General features: G+C 35.1%; 3 protein-coding genes across 3 annotated transcripts; 2 read left to right on the plus strand and 1 right to left on the minus strand.

Moving 5' to 3' along the window:
- Positions 1 to 2313: 2313 nt before the first annotated feature.
- Positions 2314 to 7621, minus strand: LOC106448366 (PH, RCC1 and FYVE domains-containing protein 1-like). The gene is made up of 9 exons (XM_022694957.2): positions 6492 to 7621; positions 6223 to 6309; positions 6056 to 6145; positions 5903 to 5989; positions 5718 to 5816; positions 3518 to 5542; positions 3302 to 3448; positions 2850 to 3223; positions 2314 to 2778 (listed from the first exon to the last, which is right to left on the minus strand). Exons 1-9 carry the CDS (start codon positions 6537 to 6539, stop codon positions 2535 to 2537), a joined length of 3201 nt encoding a protein of 1066 aa, XP_022550678.2. The 5' UTR covers positions 6540 to 7621; the 3' UTR covers positions 2314 to 2534.
- A 2381-nt stretch (positions 7622 to 10002) lies between these two features.
- Positions 10003 to 12190, plus strand: LOC106450002. The gene is made up of 10 exons (XM_048743897.1): positions 10003 to 10152; positions 10227 to 10500; positions 10568 to 10694; positions 10774 to 10898; positions 10979 to 11060; positions 11136 to 11253; positions 11344 to 11504; positions 11687 to 11711; positions 11789 to 11974; positions 12044 to 12190. Exons 1-10 carry the CDS (start codon positions 10003 to 10005, stop codon positions 12188 to 12190), a joined length of 1395 nt encoding a protein of 464 aa, XP_048599854.1.
- A 1481-nt stretch (positions 12191 to 13671) lies between these two features.
- On the plus strand, positions 13672 to 16219 carry LOC125580974. Its single transcript, XM_048746310.1, has 10 exons — positions 13672 to 13843; positions 14104 to 14377; positions 14442 to 14532; positions 14623 to 14747; positions 14845 to 14926; positions 15009 to 15126; positions 15204 to 15361; positions 15444 to 15558; positions 15632 to 15817; positions 15894 to 16219. Exons 1-10 carry the CDS (start codon positions 13694 to 13696, stop codon positions 16047 to 16049), a joined length of 1455 nt encoding a protein of 484 aa, XP_048602267.1. The 5' UTR covers positions 13672 to 13693; the 3' UTR covers positions 16050 to 16219.
- Positions 16220 to 18528: the final 2309 nt, after the last annotated feature.

The raw sequence follows: 18528 nt of genomic DNA on the forward strand, positions 1-18528 counted from the left end.
ATCATATGTTATCATGTTGATTTCTAATCTATTATCTGTATTTCTCTACATGATTAATCTGAAATCCAATATGGGTTTAAGAGGAATCATGAAGAGTAGTGAGTAATCACCTTTTGAATTCATGGGTTAGGGAGATTGAGGGTGATTAGGTTAGTTCTAGGATATTTTAGTGTAGATCATTCTTGTTCCTTGCTAGTAGAGTATTCATAATGCATCTTCTGAGTTGGCCACTCAAAAGTTGATCTTTAGACATTTCCCACCCACAAGGTGTTTGATGAAATGCCTGAGACAACTCTCATAAGCTTTTAACATACGTTACCAAAGACAGTTGTTGTTAAAGGTGTTAAGATAGCCAATAAACTTGTTAGTAATGATTGCTTTCATATTATTCAACCAAAGACATTTGATGTTTGAGATATGTTAGCAAATGAGCATTTATCTAGACATAGAGCTTGCTTAGAATTGTGTCTAGGCTTAAGGTCGATAGTTTGATTGATCATTTGCCATCCTTAGTTCGATACTTGATCACCCAAGGTCTAATCCCTATGCCCATGAGTTTTTTTTTCCCTTAGTCAAGAAAGTATCATTCTGTAATTACTTTCTAGTATTAGTAGTAGTTTAAAACCCATCTAAATCATTGATTGCACTTAGATTAAGTGAGTACTTGCATTCTCGGTGCTTTGATATCCCTCAGAACTGGTTCGACAATCATTTATACTACAATATTTGTCTTACGAGCCTTGAAAACTCCTAACATGAGTGGAATAAAGAGAAATACGAAAAAGCCTTTGAGATCATTGACAAAAGGTGGGAGTGTCAGCTTCACCATCCTTTGCATGCTGCTGGGTATTTCCTAAACCCTTCAATCCATTACAAATATCACGATGATGTACGTTGCGAAGAAGTGGAAGGGGGCTTGTACAATTGCATTACTAGGTCTGTCTTTTAAATTGTGTTATTGTTTTGCATTAATAGTTTGGTACACAATTTTCAGACGATAATTTTGTATGTGTTGCATTAATAGGTTGGTTCCAGATACAGAGACTCAAGACAAGATAATGGCAGAGTTGGATGCATTCAAGAACTCTGCTGGTATCTTCGGCCATGGCATGGCCATTAGGCAAAGAGATATCAAAGCACCAGGTAAAACAAACTTGAATTACTTTTAGATAATTGATCATTTAAATAAATAAATACTAATAATATTTTTATTTTAATATCTGAATGGTGGTCTTGTTATGGATCTTCTGCTCCAAATCTCAGAAACTTGGCTGTTAAGATTCTTAGTCTGACTTGTAGTGCTACTGAGTGTGAAAGAAATTGGAGTGTTTCCAACTTGTAAGTCTTTTTAATCACCTTTATTTTATATTTCTAGGTGATTTCGTTTTACTTATAAGTTCTGAACTTGATTTGTAACAGCTTCATACGAAGAATAGAAATCGACTAGCACAACATCGGCTGAACAACATGGTTTTTGTGAAGTACAACTGAGCTCTAAAACGCCGAAGCACCAGAAGTGACAGTGTCACCACAGATCCAATTATTTTGGATGAAATTGATGAAAGCAATGAGTGGTTGATTGGAAGAATGGATGGAGATTCATCTGATAATGATGACTGGTGTGGGAAGATGATGATTTGCCATTGAGTGTTGTGAGCCAAGGTATGGGTGCTGAAGAACCCAACTATTCTACTAGAGGAGCAACTGGTACAAGTACATCTAAAGCAGATAAAGGAAAAGGTGTTGCTAGCTCAAATCAGAAAAAAACGTTACGGACCATCTCAAACCGTTATGACATTGGTTGATGAGGAGGATGAGTTGGAAGAAGATTTAGATGAAGATGACCTTGGGTATGAGGATGTTGACTTTGATGATGAAGATTAGAATGATGGCGCTTACAAAGATGATTTTTAGGTACTGTTTTAAAGTTATTTATTTTGGTTTTCTACATTTGAAACTTTGTTTTGGGTTTTGGTTTTCAATAATTTTGTTTCTGAATTTTCATTCACGACTCTGAGTTCTTTTGCAACTTTAACGATCTTCAAATAATAAAGCTTGCATTTAAGTTTCGTGTCTTGTATGTGAATCAATCATTCCTTACCTAAAGTGTTTTCTTCTCAAATACAAGACATAACAAGACATAACTAATAGCTTCTCCAAGTGGTCTGCAAGCTTTGTTGTTGTTGTTGAATGAATTTGAAACAGGAGAAGCTGTTAGAAGAGAAGGGAACAAGGTTGGATAAACGGCTTCCAACTTTGATCATCAAGGCGAGCGCCTTTGTGCACCATGGCGCAAGGCGCATGGCTCGAACCTTCTCGCCTTAGAACGCCATGCGCCATTTAAAACACAGCAAAAAACTAATGTCAAAAGAGATAAGGAAGTTTTACAAACTACATGATCTTAAGTGTTACATCATATATTCCAAAACTATTCATATATTTGAATAACGCAGTACAATACGTATCAACAATGTTCAGACCTTTTAAGAAAACACGTCAGATTCTTAAGAATAACAATCATAACTTATACATGGCTAGATTTCAGAATCTGGTTCTTCCTCATTGCTCTTCTCAGGGACTTCTGGTTCTTCGTCATTGCTCTTCTCAGGGACTGACGGATCCAACAGTGGTTCCGATGGTGGTGGAGGAGCAATAGGTGAATCGGAGGCCGTTGGTTTTGGTGATGATGATGATGAATTAGGACTATACCACTTAAGCAACCTATCTTTGTTTTTAGTCCACCACTCTTCTGCTTGATGCTCATCAAATCTCTTTTTACTACAAAACAAATACTTATCAGGCATGGTTTATAACTCCATACATAAAAAAATCGTATTCATGTAAGTTACCTGAATCTAACTCGTCGGAAAATCTTGTTACCATTCATGTCTACCACAAAAGTCACATAAACGCCAGGTTCAAACTGTTCTTTACTTTCCTTTCCCCCTGTTCTTGATGATGATGATGAAGATTCTGTTGGTACTGGCTTTGATGAATTTGACGTTTCGGATATACTTGAGTTCGATGATACTTGTTCATCAACCTTTTGATCTTGTGTGTTTCCGGAAGGAGATGTTTCTTGTTGATCAAGTATCGAAGTTGTAAGTATAGATGTTTCAGATACTTCGTTTGTATTTAGATAAGCTTCAGTTTGAGAGTTAATGGACTCGAAAGCTTCACTCTCTGATACTTCAGGTGGTAGTTTATCCTTCAATCCTTTTAACTAATTATAGAAAAATATTATATGGTATGTTGCCAAAAAAATAAAAATAAATCTTTGCATTCAAAAATTGGAGCAAACCTGTTCTGCAACAGACTTTAGGGCTTCTGTAGCTGCTTTATGCTTAGAAGATTGCTTTGAGGCTAATTCGAAAGCTTCTTTAGCTGCTTCTTGAAATTTATGGACCTCTGTTCTTTGATTATTGCATTTCTCTTTCAAGTTCTTAACCTAAAAGTTGAGGAAATAATGAGTTAGATTCATTATTATACTATTTGTCACTGAAAAGAATAAAGATACCTGACTCTGCAGCTTCGTCATTTCTTGGTTCATAACTTCATTAGTCTTCTTCAAACTATCAATAACGCTCCTCGAAAATCCAGAAGTGCGTGGAGGGCTAGATCTTCTTGCGTATGGCGATGAAGATCTTCCAGGTAAAGGCGATGAGGATCTTGTAGGTGGAGGCGATGACATTGGTCCCACTAGTAGACGCTGTGGAACAGCAGCAGGAGCAATAGGTTTTAGTAGACTTGGGAATGCAATGTCTTTAAGTTGTTGGAGAGATGGAACTTGCGAGTCACGGACATTAGAAGAATTAGGTCTAAATCCAGGCCTTGATGTCTTGACTGATTTTGTATTTCCGGACAAGAGAATTTTAGATGACCTTGTTGTTTCTCTATCTATTCTTACCGAACCATCTATTGACGACCGTCCAGGAGTTGCAACATTGTTCCTGTTTGCATTAGTGATATAACCAGTCTCGGCTGCTTTAAGTTTGTTGTAACAAGCATCGCATACTCGATGTGGCTTCCCTGGAGTTGGAGCCAATGCTGCTTTCAAAGCTTTCTTTGAACTACAAGCATGACAATGGACTAAGCCACAATTGTAGCAGTTGTGTCTCTTACGTGTGAATCCAAATGCTTGGCGACATCCGGAGCAGATTGACTGATCTGCTCCGGAGACCCATTTATGTATACATATACTAGATGTGAAGTTTGAGCCGCAAGATAAGCTCTTCACATGCCGGTCTTTCAAGGCTTCAACTAATGTTGGTGTTCTTCTATCTTCTGTATCACCGTGTCCTAATCTTCCATTAGCACCTTTCCCCCATGTAAAAACTTCACTTCTAGATGTCAAAACCGCAACATGGTGATCTCCACAAGCGATTTCTTCCACAAATTCTCCCACTAATCGGTCTTGCACCAAACAAGGTACTTTACCATCAGATATTGAGTTACCGAGTTGACCATGTGAACTCCCGCCCATAGTGAAAACATGTCCTGAGGTTGTAAGTGCCACGGTAAATGTATGCCCACAAGCAATTTGATGAAAGTTGTAATCAATAAGTGAAGAGACACACGTGGGTAGCAAGTAAGTCTCTTTGTTCCCATGCCCTAATCTGTTTTTATCCCCATCACCCCAAGTAAACAACTTCCTAGATGACATACTGGTACCGGTCTGGCCCATAACCTCAACAATCGCCGCGGTATGCCAAACGCTACAAGCAACTTTCACAGTTTTCAAACCATTTAACGATTGTACTTCCTTAGGGTTGGAAACGCTTTCTCTGTTTCCATGTCCTAAAACACCAAACGCACCATCACCAAAAGTGAATAGCTTCCCATTTGCAGTTGCTAAAGCAGAATGCCATGTGCCACAAGCAACAGAGAGTACCTGAAGACCTTCTAATGGACCAGAGACTCTTTTTGGTATCCAATGGCTAATATCACTACCATGCCCTAAAAGACCCACATTGTGGATTCCATCTCCCCACGAAAACAAGTCCCCAGAGGTGGATACAACACAAGTGTGATACTCTCCACAAGAAACAAAGTCTATGTTGGTTAAAGCAAGAAACTCAACGAGTTTGGGACGACAAATGTCGACTTGAATACCATGTCCAAGCCTACCTCCAGCTTCTTCTCCCCAAGTAAAGACTTCTCCTTGTCTTGTCACAAGCGCAACGTGCCTTACACCGCAAACAATCTGGTGAACATCAAGAACAACGTTGGATTCCAAGGGTCTTGGAGTTAACACATCTGTTTTCACCGTTTCTTTGCTAACAGTCCCATCTGGTAGTATCCCTTCGCTCCAAACTTCACCCCAAACGTAAACGTCACCTAATGATTCTATATCATCCGGACCAGAACCTCCACTTGAACAACTTGGTGTGCTTGAGACACTAATCCGAAAACCATCAGTACTTGGTCTTAACATGTTTCCACGTTCATATCCTAGATCGATTGATGTTCTACCTCGTGGAATATTGTTTGAGACAATGTCTATTGATTGACGACCAGTGGAGAAGTAGTCACTATCATGTATCTGAAGAAACAAAAGAATTAATTCATATTAAACTTGAATTGTAAGTATAAACCATGTACAGAACAAAGACAAAGGAAGTATGGCTTAGGACTTCAAATAGGTTTGGTCAGAATTTGAGGAAAATCGTTAGTCTACGACTATATATAAAAGGAGAAAATTAAAAGAACATGCATACCTCAGGGATCTCACTTCTTGCACGTCTATTACGACTTCTTTCAATTATATACTTAAGGGCAGCAAACCAAACCTCTGTCTCAGCTTTGTCTTTACAAATCTGCCCAAAATAAAAATGGTTTGCTTATTTGAGTTTCAGTGTTATAACCTAAGTTGAAGAGAGCTAAAGTGATATCTTTTACTAACCAAATCAAGTGACCTTTCTTTGTTATTATATAGAAGTGAAAATGATAAGTGATCTTTCTCTGGACGTAAAAATCTCTTGAAAACAGCCTGTTCATAAGAAGTTGTTAATCCACACATGACATTGCTTTATACGATAATTAGGTTTAAACGCACAGTTCTTTGCCCTGGGACGATTCGAGAAACTTCTGATAACTTTAAGCCTTTTTCTTCTCCATGCGAAAACCAAATCAACGTTTTATCATCCTATCATCAACATTGTTATAGTTAGCGTAGTCCAGTAAAAAACATTGCATGTATTTTTTTTATTTGAAGTAGAGTACCGGAGAAAGCCTGAATGCACGAAACTTAGGTTTCCCTTTTCGACTGTACTTGACTAACTGTGTTCCCTTTTTCAAAATGATAAGTGCCTACAAGAATATTGCATACTTCATGTTAGGTCTACGCACAATCTTGTTATTCCAAAATCTATTCAAGAAAGTGAAGAAAATGATAATTGCATGATTCCAAAAGATAATTCAACAATGTCTTCGATATAACAGTATCCTTTTGAGGATTATAAGAGAAAAAAATAAAAAGAAGAGAAACAAACTTGGTCGATGTCACGTTCGTGATAGACATAACTAGCAGGATCTGCCATTCCATCTGAGAAACCCGAGAGAAGAACGCCGAATAAACTCAAGAAGTATCAAGTGGTGTAATTCACCTGTCTTCATAGATGCATCTGCCGTTGCTTCCTTTCTCAGCTTGATCCGTTTCAACTCTCATCCAATTCTCTTTAGACCTTTTAAAACGTATCCACGTATGAAAATATATTTGAGCAATATGAGTCTCAAATAATGATATCAGAAACGTCATATGGATTTTGAGGCATTATCGCCACTTTAGGAATGTTTGAAGCTACCATAAAATTAGCCTCAGACTTTGGCGCTCTTCCCTTCTCTCTTACCACGTTTCTCTGTTCTTTTAAATTTAAATAATTTAACAGCCTTAAAATAGGCATTTTAATCAAGGGTTGTTAATGTTACGTGATGTTGTGAGAAAGGATTTTCTCTTTAACTGTAAGAGATTAGACCAAGTCAATTCATAAGTACTTTTGCAATATCAAATAAACATAATGACATTGCAAATTGTATGTTATATTGAAATATAAATAGAAAATCATACTCACAATTTGATTTAAGTAAAAAATTATGCTCCAAGCGAAAAAAATTAACATCATAGAATGTAGTAGTTTGTAATTTGTCGATGCATCATATACTTAAACAGGTAAGTATAATTTGGATTCTCTAGTGACAGATGTAAATTGATCCTTGCTAAGTAAACCCTAAAATCAGTCAACATGATAATCAGAAATTCCATTGGTGCACTACTTAGAGTTTACAAAATATTTTAATTATTGTAAATATCAAATATCCATTCATGACCTTTCAAAATTTTATTGTTTACTTTCTTTTATACAACTCTCGACTGATTATCACATTATTGTTTCTAATATTTTTTGGAAAAGCAACATATATCAAATTATAATAAATATTAAAAAATATACTTTCACATCCCTTATATATTAATTGAGAAGCACTACAACATTTTTTGTAGCCACGTGTCATCACTAAAATGATTCTTAAAATTCTTAGAGAAATAGATCGGTCAATCTAAATATATAATAAGCTTTTTATTAAACTAACCATAAATTTATTATTATTGTACTTTATTATTTCTTTAAATAAAAGTTACGAAATTTCCAAATGTGGTTAAAGTATATATGACAATTAATTATTTTGAATAATAAAAATTTGTTAAAAAATTAGTATATCTTCTATCATATTTGTTTAATTTTAAACTATTAAAATAAATTAAAAAACAACATTAACCATATAATAAAAATTAGATTTTTGTGTATATGTTATAAGCTTTTTTGATAAAAGCTTTGAACAAACATTGACAACTTAATTTTTTAAAAAATAAAATTAATAAAACTGTTAATCACATAATGAAATTTTTTTTATTAGTAATTTAAAGTTTTTGATATAAAAGATAAAATTTATCAAAAACATATGAATAGAAAGCATCATTTAATAGATATTAATATTAAAAATTATATAATTAATATCATTTAAATTTAATTATATATCCTATCAAGGAGAAAAAATATTGTTTGGATTAATAAAATTTATTTATATGTTTGCACCAATTTAATTTATATTATTTCAAAATATGTAAAAACATATAATACTTTTTTTTTTGACAGCAAAAAAAAAAAAAACATATATATACATAAAATAATTTTTTTATATAATGTTCATTCCGTGCAAGACGAAGGCCTTAACCTAGTCTAAGATGAAAACAGAACTAATGCGTTAAACAAAACCAGTCTAATTTGGCTTAATAAAAATAAAAATAACTGATGTTACAAAAATAGAATAAAAATAACTACACTTCAATTTGAAAGAATAGGTCACTCAATATACCCATAAAATATGTAAATGTACTAATCGAGTTTTATACCTAAGATCAAAAGTCTAACTAAAATAAAACATATTATTTTATAGTGATAATTTAACTATTTTTATACATATAAATTACATGATACTTTAAAATATATTAATAACCAAATAAAATATCAATTAATTGTTACATTTTATTTATTTTATAAGAAAATATATGCATGAGCTTTTAAAAATATTATCGTTATATTAATTTTTGTAATTTTGACTCGATCAATACTTTAATTTAATTTTTCTATTTGATTTTCAAAACAATATATATATATATATATATATAATGTTATCTATACTATTATTTAAGAAGTGGTTTTGTTGATTTGTCATCTTCTCCATAATTTTAGGTTATTTTGTTATTTTTCATGTTTAATTAGGTTTTAGTTGAGTTATTAATTTACTATTAGTTTTTAACAGAGTCATTAATTTATTAATTTAAATAATATAATTATATCAAACTTTGTAATTAGATATATATTTATTTTGTTTTTAATTATTTGTCATATAATCTATAATTTTAGTTGATTTATTAGTTTTTATCTGAGTCAATAATTTATTAATTTAAATAATATAACTATTCAAACTTTTTAATTAGATACATATTTATTTTGTTTAACTTTGTAACCTTGACGAGTTAGGACTAGTTCTTATTATTATTATTTTAAATCATATTTGTTATTGGATATTTTTAAATCATATTTTTTTTGACATGATGCTAATTTGTTTTTAATGTTTAATGATACATTTAGCATGCACATTGAGTCAGTGTATGCAAAACAAGTATCAGATTTATTTAAATTGGTACTAAAAATCATCGGTGATATGTATTTTTGAATTTTATTAAAGTTCTCTACATATTTCTACGTGGCGAATAACTTGTACCACTAAATTAAAGACATTTCCTTCTTATTATTTACATCGGGAGATGAGTATGCTTGCACGTGAACCATTGGAAATAAATCCTGGATTTTTTGAAAAAAATCTAGCATTTACCTCTTATTCAAAACACTATATAAACAAACAAAAAAATTCTAAAACTACTACACTCGAGCCATAAATGTTAAAATTAGACTCTTTACTATCAAAAAGAAATTCTCTTAAATTGGGTAATAGAATCATGTATCTTTATATATAAAAGACAGTTTAGTCTCTTCCTAGGCCATCCACGTTCGCCTCCACTCTCGCCGACACGTGTCACTGACGACGAGGTGCTGCGTTTCATTAAACCGAACGCGTTATCTTCTGGACCTCGCTCGATCTTTCTGTGTTGGGCCTTTTACACTCACATCCCGAACGATGTCACGACGTCTCCAACCCTAAGACACATTGCTCTCGCGTAACTCTTTTCTGCGCCGTCTCGCGTAACTCTTTTCTGCGCCGTCGACGCGTGACGTCTTCGATTCCTTCTTCTTCGATGAAACGGCCGGAGTTATGCCGTCGTCTTTATTCCAATTGCATTCAATCCCTCGCTCATTCAATCCCTCTCTCAGACTCTTCGATGCGCCCTTTGATCCCGAGCGGATCTGTATAAATATGTAAGATCTATAGATCCCCAACGCATCATCTCTTTCTTTCTCTTGAGACTTTCTGATTCCTGTTGCTATGTCTATTTCGAGAGTCTTCTTCTCTGACCTGAAGTCCGGCAAATGCTCCTCCGTCGTCGAGGCCCGGCTCCTACGGTTCTGGGAGGCGAGGAACGTCAAACGCGGTGGCGAGCTGATGTGGGTCGATATGCTACTTATGGACATGAATGTAAGTTTGATTCTTCTTGATCTCCTTAGATCTGTTTACGTCATTTTCTGACTTCTAAATCTTATCTGTTTCAGTCGACTTTGATCCAAGCTACTATCAACGTGAATCGGCTTCCAAGGTTCCGAGATAGGCTCGCCGCCGGGACGATGTACTCTGTCTCTTGCTTTGACGTGGCTCGCTGTGCTCAGAACTTCAAGCTTGCGGACTCTTCTTTGATGATCCGGTTTAACGATTCCACCGAGTTTGACGTGTTATCTGATCCGGTCTCGCCAATACATGCAGAGGGATTCCGGTTCCGTAACCAGACCGAGTTGGTTGGTTTAGCCAATACAAACACTCAGCTTCCAGGTACAGATGTGATCGTATCGTACATATGTATATTTATCTGTATGGGTTTTGTGCTTTATGTATTAAGCCACTGAGCTCTCTGATCTCAATATTGACCCTGTAGATATTATTGGTGAAATCGTGGCGGTGAAGAGCACCGTGTCTGACCCTCCGGAGGACAAGAACAGTGTCATGGTCACCGTCAAACTAGAAAAGTAATTTATTTGTTTCTTTAACAACTTTCATATTTGCTTAATCATTTTAGCTGCACTAAATTTTGTTATATATGTGCAGTGATGTGTCTGTCACTCTTAGTCTGTTTGACGCTCAAGCCGTTTCATTCCACCAGAAGCTTGGAGGCATGCGTGATGATCCTAAAGTGATTGTTGCCACAAGCATAAACCCAAAGATGGTTGGAGGTATTTCGTTGCTTATTTCGTATGTGGCATAAATTAATATGTGTAATTCCTTTTTCAGAAATTTTTACTATTTTGTGTAGGTCGTTTATTCCTCAACGCGACGTCAGGAACACATGTTTATTATGATAAGGAGACACATGCAGGAGAGTCTTTATTTTACCGGTAAGCTTGGTCTGTTTTGAGTATGTAATCAGACGTTGAGAGTTTGTGATGTTAACTTCGTGAACTTTTGTTCAGATTGGTGGCTAGAGACACTGGTCTTCCGTCTGCCGCACCTCTCTTGAAGTCTTATGCGAAGGTTGAGCCTGTGACAATTGCAGAGCTTAACCATTTTATCACTACAGATCCGCCCCAGGTAATGAGTTATGTATATGCAATTAGCTCATTCGTGTGTTTATATATAAAGATTGTTTTTTGACTGCACGCAATGTTGATGTTTAAGCAGCAGGAAATAGATTTCTTATGCACTGCGAGAGTTTCTCGAGTTGAAGCGGACAAAGGGTGGTGCTATGTTGCGTGTTCTAAGTGCAGCAAGAAATTGCAACGCACTGTCACTTCTTTCGAATGTGCACGCTGTAATAATCCTCATGCGGTCGGATCTTTACGGTATGTATCGATTTGTTATAATATGATAGTTGGTCGCCTTCTTGATCACTTGTGTCACACTGATTCCACTTCGGTTTATTTGTTCTCTTTTAGTTATCGCGTTGAGATGGTTGTAACTGATGATACTGCGGAAGGACATTTGTTTGCTTTGATGGTGTTATGACTAAGTTGCATAATCTCAGGGCAAGTGAGGCGGTCCAGTTACTGGTAATATATAATTTGATTACTTATGTGGTTATTGTATAATGTTGTTGACACTCTCGATGCTTCCATTAAATGACAAGGCTGAAGAAGGAGTGAACCCTGAGGATTCCGTGATGCCTCCGTTCGTTGCAGGAATGGAAGGCAAGACCTACACTTTCCAAGTCCGTGTCACGCCCTACAACTTCACCGTCAACCACCAGACGTTCACCGTGTCGCGTATCATCAATGAGGTTGAGCGTGCACCAGCTCCAGAATTTGTCGATGATGTAAGTGCAATACTTATTATGATATTTCGCCATTAGCATATGCAGCGTATAACAATTTGAATGTAACAGGAAGGTGATGACAATGATGATGATGATGCGCCAGACGGGCCTAACAACCGTGAGAAGTCTGGTTCCGGCAAGGGCAATTGTGAATCATCAAAGAGGGCTGGAAAGGAGCCAGTCAGTAATGTGCGTAAGAGGGCGCGTATTGCTTAAGATGGATCTTCGATAATAATCTCTCGATATTCTGCAGCTTAATATTGTTTCTGCATTCTTCTTTATTCTCATCTTTACTCTATCTATGTTATGGATTTTCTACATTCACGTTGTTTTTTTTTTTGTTTTTTAAACTCTCTACTTTATGGTTGTTATGGATGCTTTTTATATAGAGTTGACATAAGTTTAAAAAAGGAACAAGTTGATGCTTTATTTGATTCCGATGAGTTAATAAATGTTAGTGATTATTTTATTAAAAGATTTAGTGTTTTATTTTAATTGTGTACGTAAGTGGACGTCCATAATCATATTATGGACTACAAAAACTTTGGGTACGTTAGTATGAGTGTATGTATACAGTCCACGGTCTAATATAATTATGTATATGAGTATGAAAATATTTAATGTTCTTTAAATTGTGTGCATAAACTGACGTCCATAATCATATTATGTATTACAAAACTTTGGTTACGTGCATGAGTGTACGTCTGTTGTCCACAAGCTAATATAATTATTACTCTCCATGTATTTACGAAAGTTTTTCCTTTTTCTTTTCTTTTTAAAACTTAGTGTTATCGCATATTGACCTCCTGCATTAATTACTATGTCTGTGGTAAGAAGATGGGTTAGTCGCATGATTTTAAATTTGGATTTTTACTTTTTTGGGTCGTGAATCGACTATTCGCATTGAACAAGTGTTCGTAAATAATATATTAGAATTGGGCCTTACCATAAAATAAAATAAAAAAGTCAGTCCTGGAATTTCAGAAACTTTATATGGTTTACGAATTCTTGAACCTATAGCTGCACACTATGTCATATTCTCAAATATATATAGAGATCAGGCCATCGGCTAAGATAGTGGAATTTGTAATTTATTCTATATAATAAAATAATAGTTTATAATAATATAACCAGTTTTTGTGAGATGTAGTTATCGTTAAGATTTCTGAAAAAAAATAATGTTCATGAATCACTTTGCATTCATTATACTTAATAAGATGGAAGAAAATTAAGATATATTAGAACTTTATAAGTATAAATAAAGTTAAGGATAATCGTTAATTATAGATTGTGTTATCTATATTCGTTTCGTCAAGACAAATCCTGAAATGGGCTTTCAAATTGTCTCGACCGTGTGGGCCCTAAAGTCGCACGGCACAAAAAGCCTCTACGGTATCAGACTGCTGCGTTTTGCTGATCAGTGTATCTGATTATTAGTCGTCTGTATTGATTATTAGGCGTCTTTTAGGGTCCATACAATCAGCCGTTAATCCACATTGAATCCATTGTGATTGTTGATTGTGATCATGTCCTTTCGCCTTCTTTCTGACGATCGGATCATGATTATCCGAAATTATCACATTAAAACATCGTCATAAATCTCTCAGCCCGTATTCATTAGATGCGTTTTGAGCTTCAACAATATAAATATGTATGTTTTCATCTTCATTTCTCTTCGCTCACTTCCAAACGTTTAACAACTTGCTTAATCTTTTTGCTATGGCTAACTCAAAGGTTTACTTATCAGATCTGAAATGCGGCCCATGTTTCTCCACTGTTGAGTGTAGGTTATTGCGTTTCTGGGAGGTCAAGAATATGAAGCAAGGTGGTGAACTCCGGCGGCTTAGCATGCTCATAGTGGATTTGAATGTAAGCCTATTATTTCTCTATATATGATCGATTGGTTTCATTTTTGCGGTAGATTTGTTTATATTTTGATTAGTGTGTTTTTATTCTGATTGTTTTTATTAAAAAAAAAAATCATGTATATCTTTATGATATGTCTGTTAGTAGATGAACACTGTGATATTCGTTTGAACCTGATTATTGGCTTCTAGGTACCCGAGTTTATATTTGTTCCTCTTTGTTTTAAATTTTCAAATCTGACATGTATTAAAATTATTTTTCAGGGTACTATTATGGTTGCATCCATCAGTGCTAAACGTCTTATAATATTCCGGTCTAGGCTTATCGCCGGAGCAGTATACTCTGTCTCTGGGTTCTTTGTGGCGGAGTGTGCTCCAACCCTTCGTCTTACTGATTCTCCCTTGATGATTATGTTCAATGATTTGACTTCTTTCGACATGTTATCTGTCACGGGTTTAGAACTACCGGTGGAAGGGTTCAGATTCAGAAATGAAGCTGAATTGCTCGGATTAACTAACGCAAGCACTGAACTCCCAGGTAACCGTGTTAGTTTTGGTCCTACGTTATATCCTAAAATATTACTAATTTAACCATTTCTCAGACATTGTAGCGGAGCTGTCTGCTGTGAAGAGTACTGTGAATGATCCTCCAAAAGGAAAGAATCATGTTATGGCCACCATCAAGATGGATAAGTATTCTCCTTTCTCATATGTTTAAAAAATGTTTATTCCCATGGAATTCAATATGAATAAAATCGCTCATCTCGCTTATGCTAATTATAGGGGCGGTTCTGTGATACTGAGTCTGTTCGACTGTCAGGCTATCGCCTTCCACAGACGTCTTGATTCCATGCGTGTCGATCCAAAGGTGGTTGTTGCCACAAACGTCAAGCCAAGAAAGATTGGAGGTACTGGATACTATTAGATCATTATCAAACATTAAAATATATGCCTATATAAATAATAGTGAGTTTTTTAATATATTGATAAACTGCATGTATGCAGGCCATTTGTTTCTCTATGCCATATCAGGAACTCACATTTATTTTGACAAAGAAACCAGTACTGGTCAGGCGTGTTTATCTCGGTATGTCTAACGGTTGTTAGATGTAATTTTGTCTTCATATACTTAGCATGAATGTGAACTGTGTATATGTGTATGTGTATAGCTTGGTCAACATATGCACTGGTCACACGCCGGTAGCAGCACTCATTAGAAAGGTTGCAAAAGTCGAGCCCGTAACAATGGCTGAACTCAATAGTTTTGTCGCTGCTGCCGTCTCCGATGTAAATTTACAGCCCTGATGATTTTCATATTTATAATTGGTGTAGTTTTGAGTATGAATCTGGTATATGATGAATAGGATATTGAGTATATGTGCACCGGTACGGTTCTCCGGCTCGATTCAGAGAAAGGATGGTGTTACATTGCTTGCGTCAAATGTGGCAGGAAGCTTAAGCGCACCGATTCTGTTTTCGTGTGTATGCATTGCGAGAATTACCATGCTGTTGGTGTTCCACGGTATATATCATTTAACTACATACAATCGTTCTATCTTTATGAGGCGATACTATTATACTCAGCTATGCTTATTTTTTTACAGCTATCGTGTGGAGCTTGCAATCGCTGATGACACTGATGAGGGTATTTTTGTTTGTTATGATGGCACAATGGCAAAGTTGCATGGTCTCGAGGCATATGAAGCTGGTCTAATTACGGTAAGTTTAGATATTTTCATGTTATGCTTATATAGTATGGAAATTACTAACATACTTATTATAAATCTTATAGGCTAAAGACGGTGTAAACCCTGAGGACTCCCAGGTGCCTCCGTTCGTTTCAGACATGCAAGGGAAGACTTACACATTCCATGTCAAGTTAGCCACGTATGATTTTACAGCAGGCCGTCAAAGCTTTACTGTCACACGTATTATCAATATGAACGAACGTCTGCCGCTTCCAGAGTTCGTCGACCATGTAAGTCTTACATATTTAATAGATGTTGCATTATTTTGGCTATATTTTGGTTGTCTATATAATCTTTATGTATCAGGGAGGAGATGAGAGCATTGGCGGGAGCATGGGTGTTAATCATCAGATTCATGCAGATGTGGATTATGATATGGTCAGTGGTGAAGCATCGTTGATTTCTGCAACCGAGCTGAGCGACCCAGCTTCGCCAGCCGTCAAGAAGGCGCGAAAGACTTAGTTGGTGAAGATATATAATAAGCGTATTATGTTTTGAATAGTGGTTAGGCATGATCTATCCCGTTTACGTATTCGATAAACTATTTTGGTTTTTTTTTTGCATTGTTTGAAACTCTACGTTTAAGTCAGACAACCTATCTATTTCCCATTATAATGGATTGCTTTAACTTATAATCGTGTTATAGATATAACATGTTATATATTTTTATAATCAAAACATAATAATCAATGATATTTTTAATATTGCGGTTACTAATCTATGATATAACATTATATTTAAAAATATTGGACTCTTAAAAATAACTGCATTTTGTTACAATGTTACTTATTCACCAAAACACTTAATGCTTCGAACGCAAAACTCTCCTGCATCATAATATCTGTATGTTACTAAAAAAAAAAAACGACATTGCCCCCTGTGAAACTCCATTTGCATGACAGCATAAATACATCAAGATAGAACATATACGAACACACCTCTCTACCAGTCGTCATGGAACCACAACAAGATTATGCTCTTTTGTTTGAATCCAAACTGTATCCAGGATCTTTGGAAGCAAGGAGGGATCTCACCATCAATATAAATCGTTGGAATACAAATCAGACCGACATATCCATCCCCCTTGAATTCTCTACTACTCCTAGGTATCTTTCTGATACAACTGTTGATGTCATGCAACATATGCTTACTTACCATGACATGGGCATATACTCTGCCTCAAGAATTACGGAACAGACATCCACGTACGTATACAATACTGTTTCTTCCCTCGCTAATTATGATGAGACCAGTGTGCATATCGTACTACATTTAACGGATTTCAACCCCCATTCAATCCACCGACTGGACGTTGACGTAGCTACGGAAAATCTCCAGACTAATAAGAGAGCACCCTATGCAACGGAAGAAGGTGAATTGTGCAATATATGCATGAACATGGTTGAAACCGGCGAGATTATAAATGCATTGCATTGTAACCATGTCTATCACCTCCAGTGCATTATTGACTGGATCCGAATGAATATAAGGTGCCCTACATGCCGGGACACAATAATGGAGGATCGATCGAAGTTATTTTGAAGATAAGGTATTTAGCAAATACAGCCAGGATGGAGCCCGAAGCAGAATGTCACCAGCATGATATGGACAGCGCATGCGAAGATTGCTATTATTTTAAGAAGATGAACAAATTTATTGACTACATACGCACAAAGACACCGTAAACAAACCCGCCAATTTTATTGAAACATTATTTAAATTAAACTTTTGCATCAAGCTTAATAACAAATAATAAGATTTCTCCAATTTATACATTATTCTTCCGTACAAAATTCACATGTGTATATATGCATCATGAAAAAAAAACAAAAGGCCTCGAATAATAAAGGATGCTTTGGGGGTTTGGGTCGTACTCAAGTAAATAATTTTATAAGGTAGTCTAATGGAGGATAGCTAAAACTAAACTTTTGAAATAATAGCGAAGATTACTCTCATAGTAATATATGATACTAAAATCGAACTCATAACCAGTATATTATAACTTAAAAGTTCTCATCTGTGTTGTTTGTATATGATATATCTATATCATAATTATAAATTATTCATAAATATATGAAATTGTTTTATTCAAACTTCCCGCCCGAAGGGCGGGCCCGGCCCTAGTAAACAATAAGAAAAAGATTTTCACACAATAAATAACTGAGATTTGATAAAAAAAAAAAGACAGAAAATACAAAAAAAAAATATGATATTTATATCTAATTAAATAAATTAGCATAAACAGTAAAATTAATTTTAGAAAAAAATATTAAGAATATATATATTAGCTCACACAAGGTGCGAGCCTACACCTAGTACATTATATTACTAAAATATATTTACATATCTAAAAGAACAACCAATCTAAATGCAAATCACAAGATTAATCAAAATTTTAATGTATTTAGAAGAAAAAATAATTGTGCTTTATTTGGATAAATTAATACAATCTAATATACCAAAATGATACCCAAACTGACTATATGATGCATCTTACAATCTAACTAAAATAACATAATATTATTAATAGAAATTATACATATAAATCATAAAAGGATTTAAAATTGAAATTAAACTATTAATTAGTTATTATAATATTTTTAATTATAAATATTTCTATCTATGCACACTACAAGAAAACACAAATTTAACGACGGCAGTTTTCCTCCCTAATTCCTCGTAAAATCGGGTTTACGAGGAATTAGCGAGGAAACACGTTTCGTCGTTAAATGTTCGTCGTAACGCATATTTCCTCGCCAATTCATCGTAACTTAGCGAGGAAATGATTTCGTCGTAAAGACGAAGAACAATATTTCGTCGTAAAGACCACGTAAATATTCCACGTAAGGACGTCGCTTCATTTCCTCGTAAATAACTCGAAAGGTGCCCCTCGTAAATTACACGTAAATATCTCGAAAGTATTTCCTCGTAAAGAACACGT

The sequence above is a fragment of the Brassica napus genome, chromosome C1, assembly GCF_020379485.1.
Source record: "Brassica napus cultivar Da-Ae chromosome C1, Da-Ae, whole genome shotgun sequence".
Lineage (NCBI taxonomy): Eukaryota > Viridiplantae > Streptophyta > Magnoliopsida > Brassicales > Brassicaceae > Brassica > Brassica napus.

What these genes read in the sequence shown, in the direction of transcription:
- LOC106448366 (XM_022694957.2), bottom strand. Translation starts at nt 6,539, where the DNA reads ATGGCAGATCCTGCTAGTTATGTCTATCACGAACGTGACATCGACCAA. An exon ending in CAAGAAGTGAGATCCCTGAG is followed by an intron (nt 5,543 to 5,717) that starts GTATGCATGTTC and finishes TTGTTTCTTCAG; the next exon opens with ATACATGATAGTGACTACTT. An exon ending in TGACGAAGCTGCAGAGTCAG is followed by an intron (nt 3,449 to 3,517) that starts GTATCTTTATTC and finishes CTCAACTTTTAG; the next exon opens with GTTAAGAACTTGAAAGAGAA.
- LOC106450002 (XM_048743897.1), top strand. Translation starts at nt 10,003, where the DNA reads ATGTCTATTTCGAGAGTCTTCTTCTCTGACCTGAAGTCCGGCAAATGC. An exon ending in GGAGAGTCTTTATTTTACCG is followed by an intron (nt 11,061 to 11,135) that starts GTAAGCTTGGTC and finishes ACTTTTGTTCAG; the next exon opens with ATTGGTGGCTAGAGACACTG. An exon ending in CATGCGGTCGGATCTTTACG is followed by an intron (nt 11,505 to 11,686) that starts GTATGTATCGAT and finishes GCATAATCTCAG; the next exon opens with GGCAAGTGAGGCGGTCCAGT.
- LOC125580974 (XM_048746310.1), top strand. Translation starts at nt 13,694, where the DNA reads ATGGCTAACTCAAAGGTTTACTTATCAGATCTGAAATGCGGCCCATGT. An exon ending in GCCACCATCAAGATGGATAA is followed by an intron (nt 14,533 to 14,622) that starts GTATTCTCCTTT and finishes TGCTAATTATAG; the next exon opens with GGGCGGTTCTGTGATACTGA. An exon ending in ATGAAGCTGGTCTAATTACG is followed by an intron (nt 15,559 to 15,631) that starts GTAAGTTTAGAT and finishes TAAATCTTATAG; the next exon opens with GCTAAAGACGGTGTAAACCC.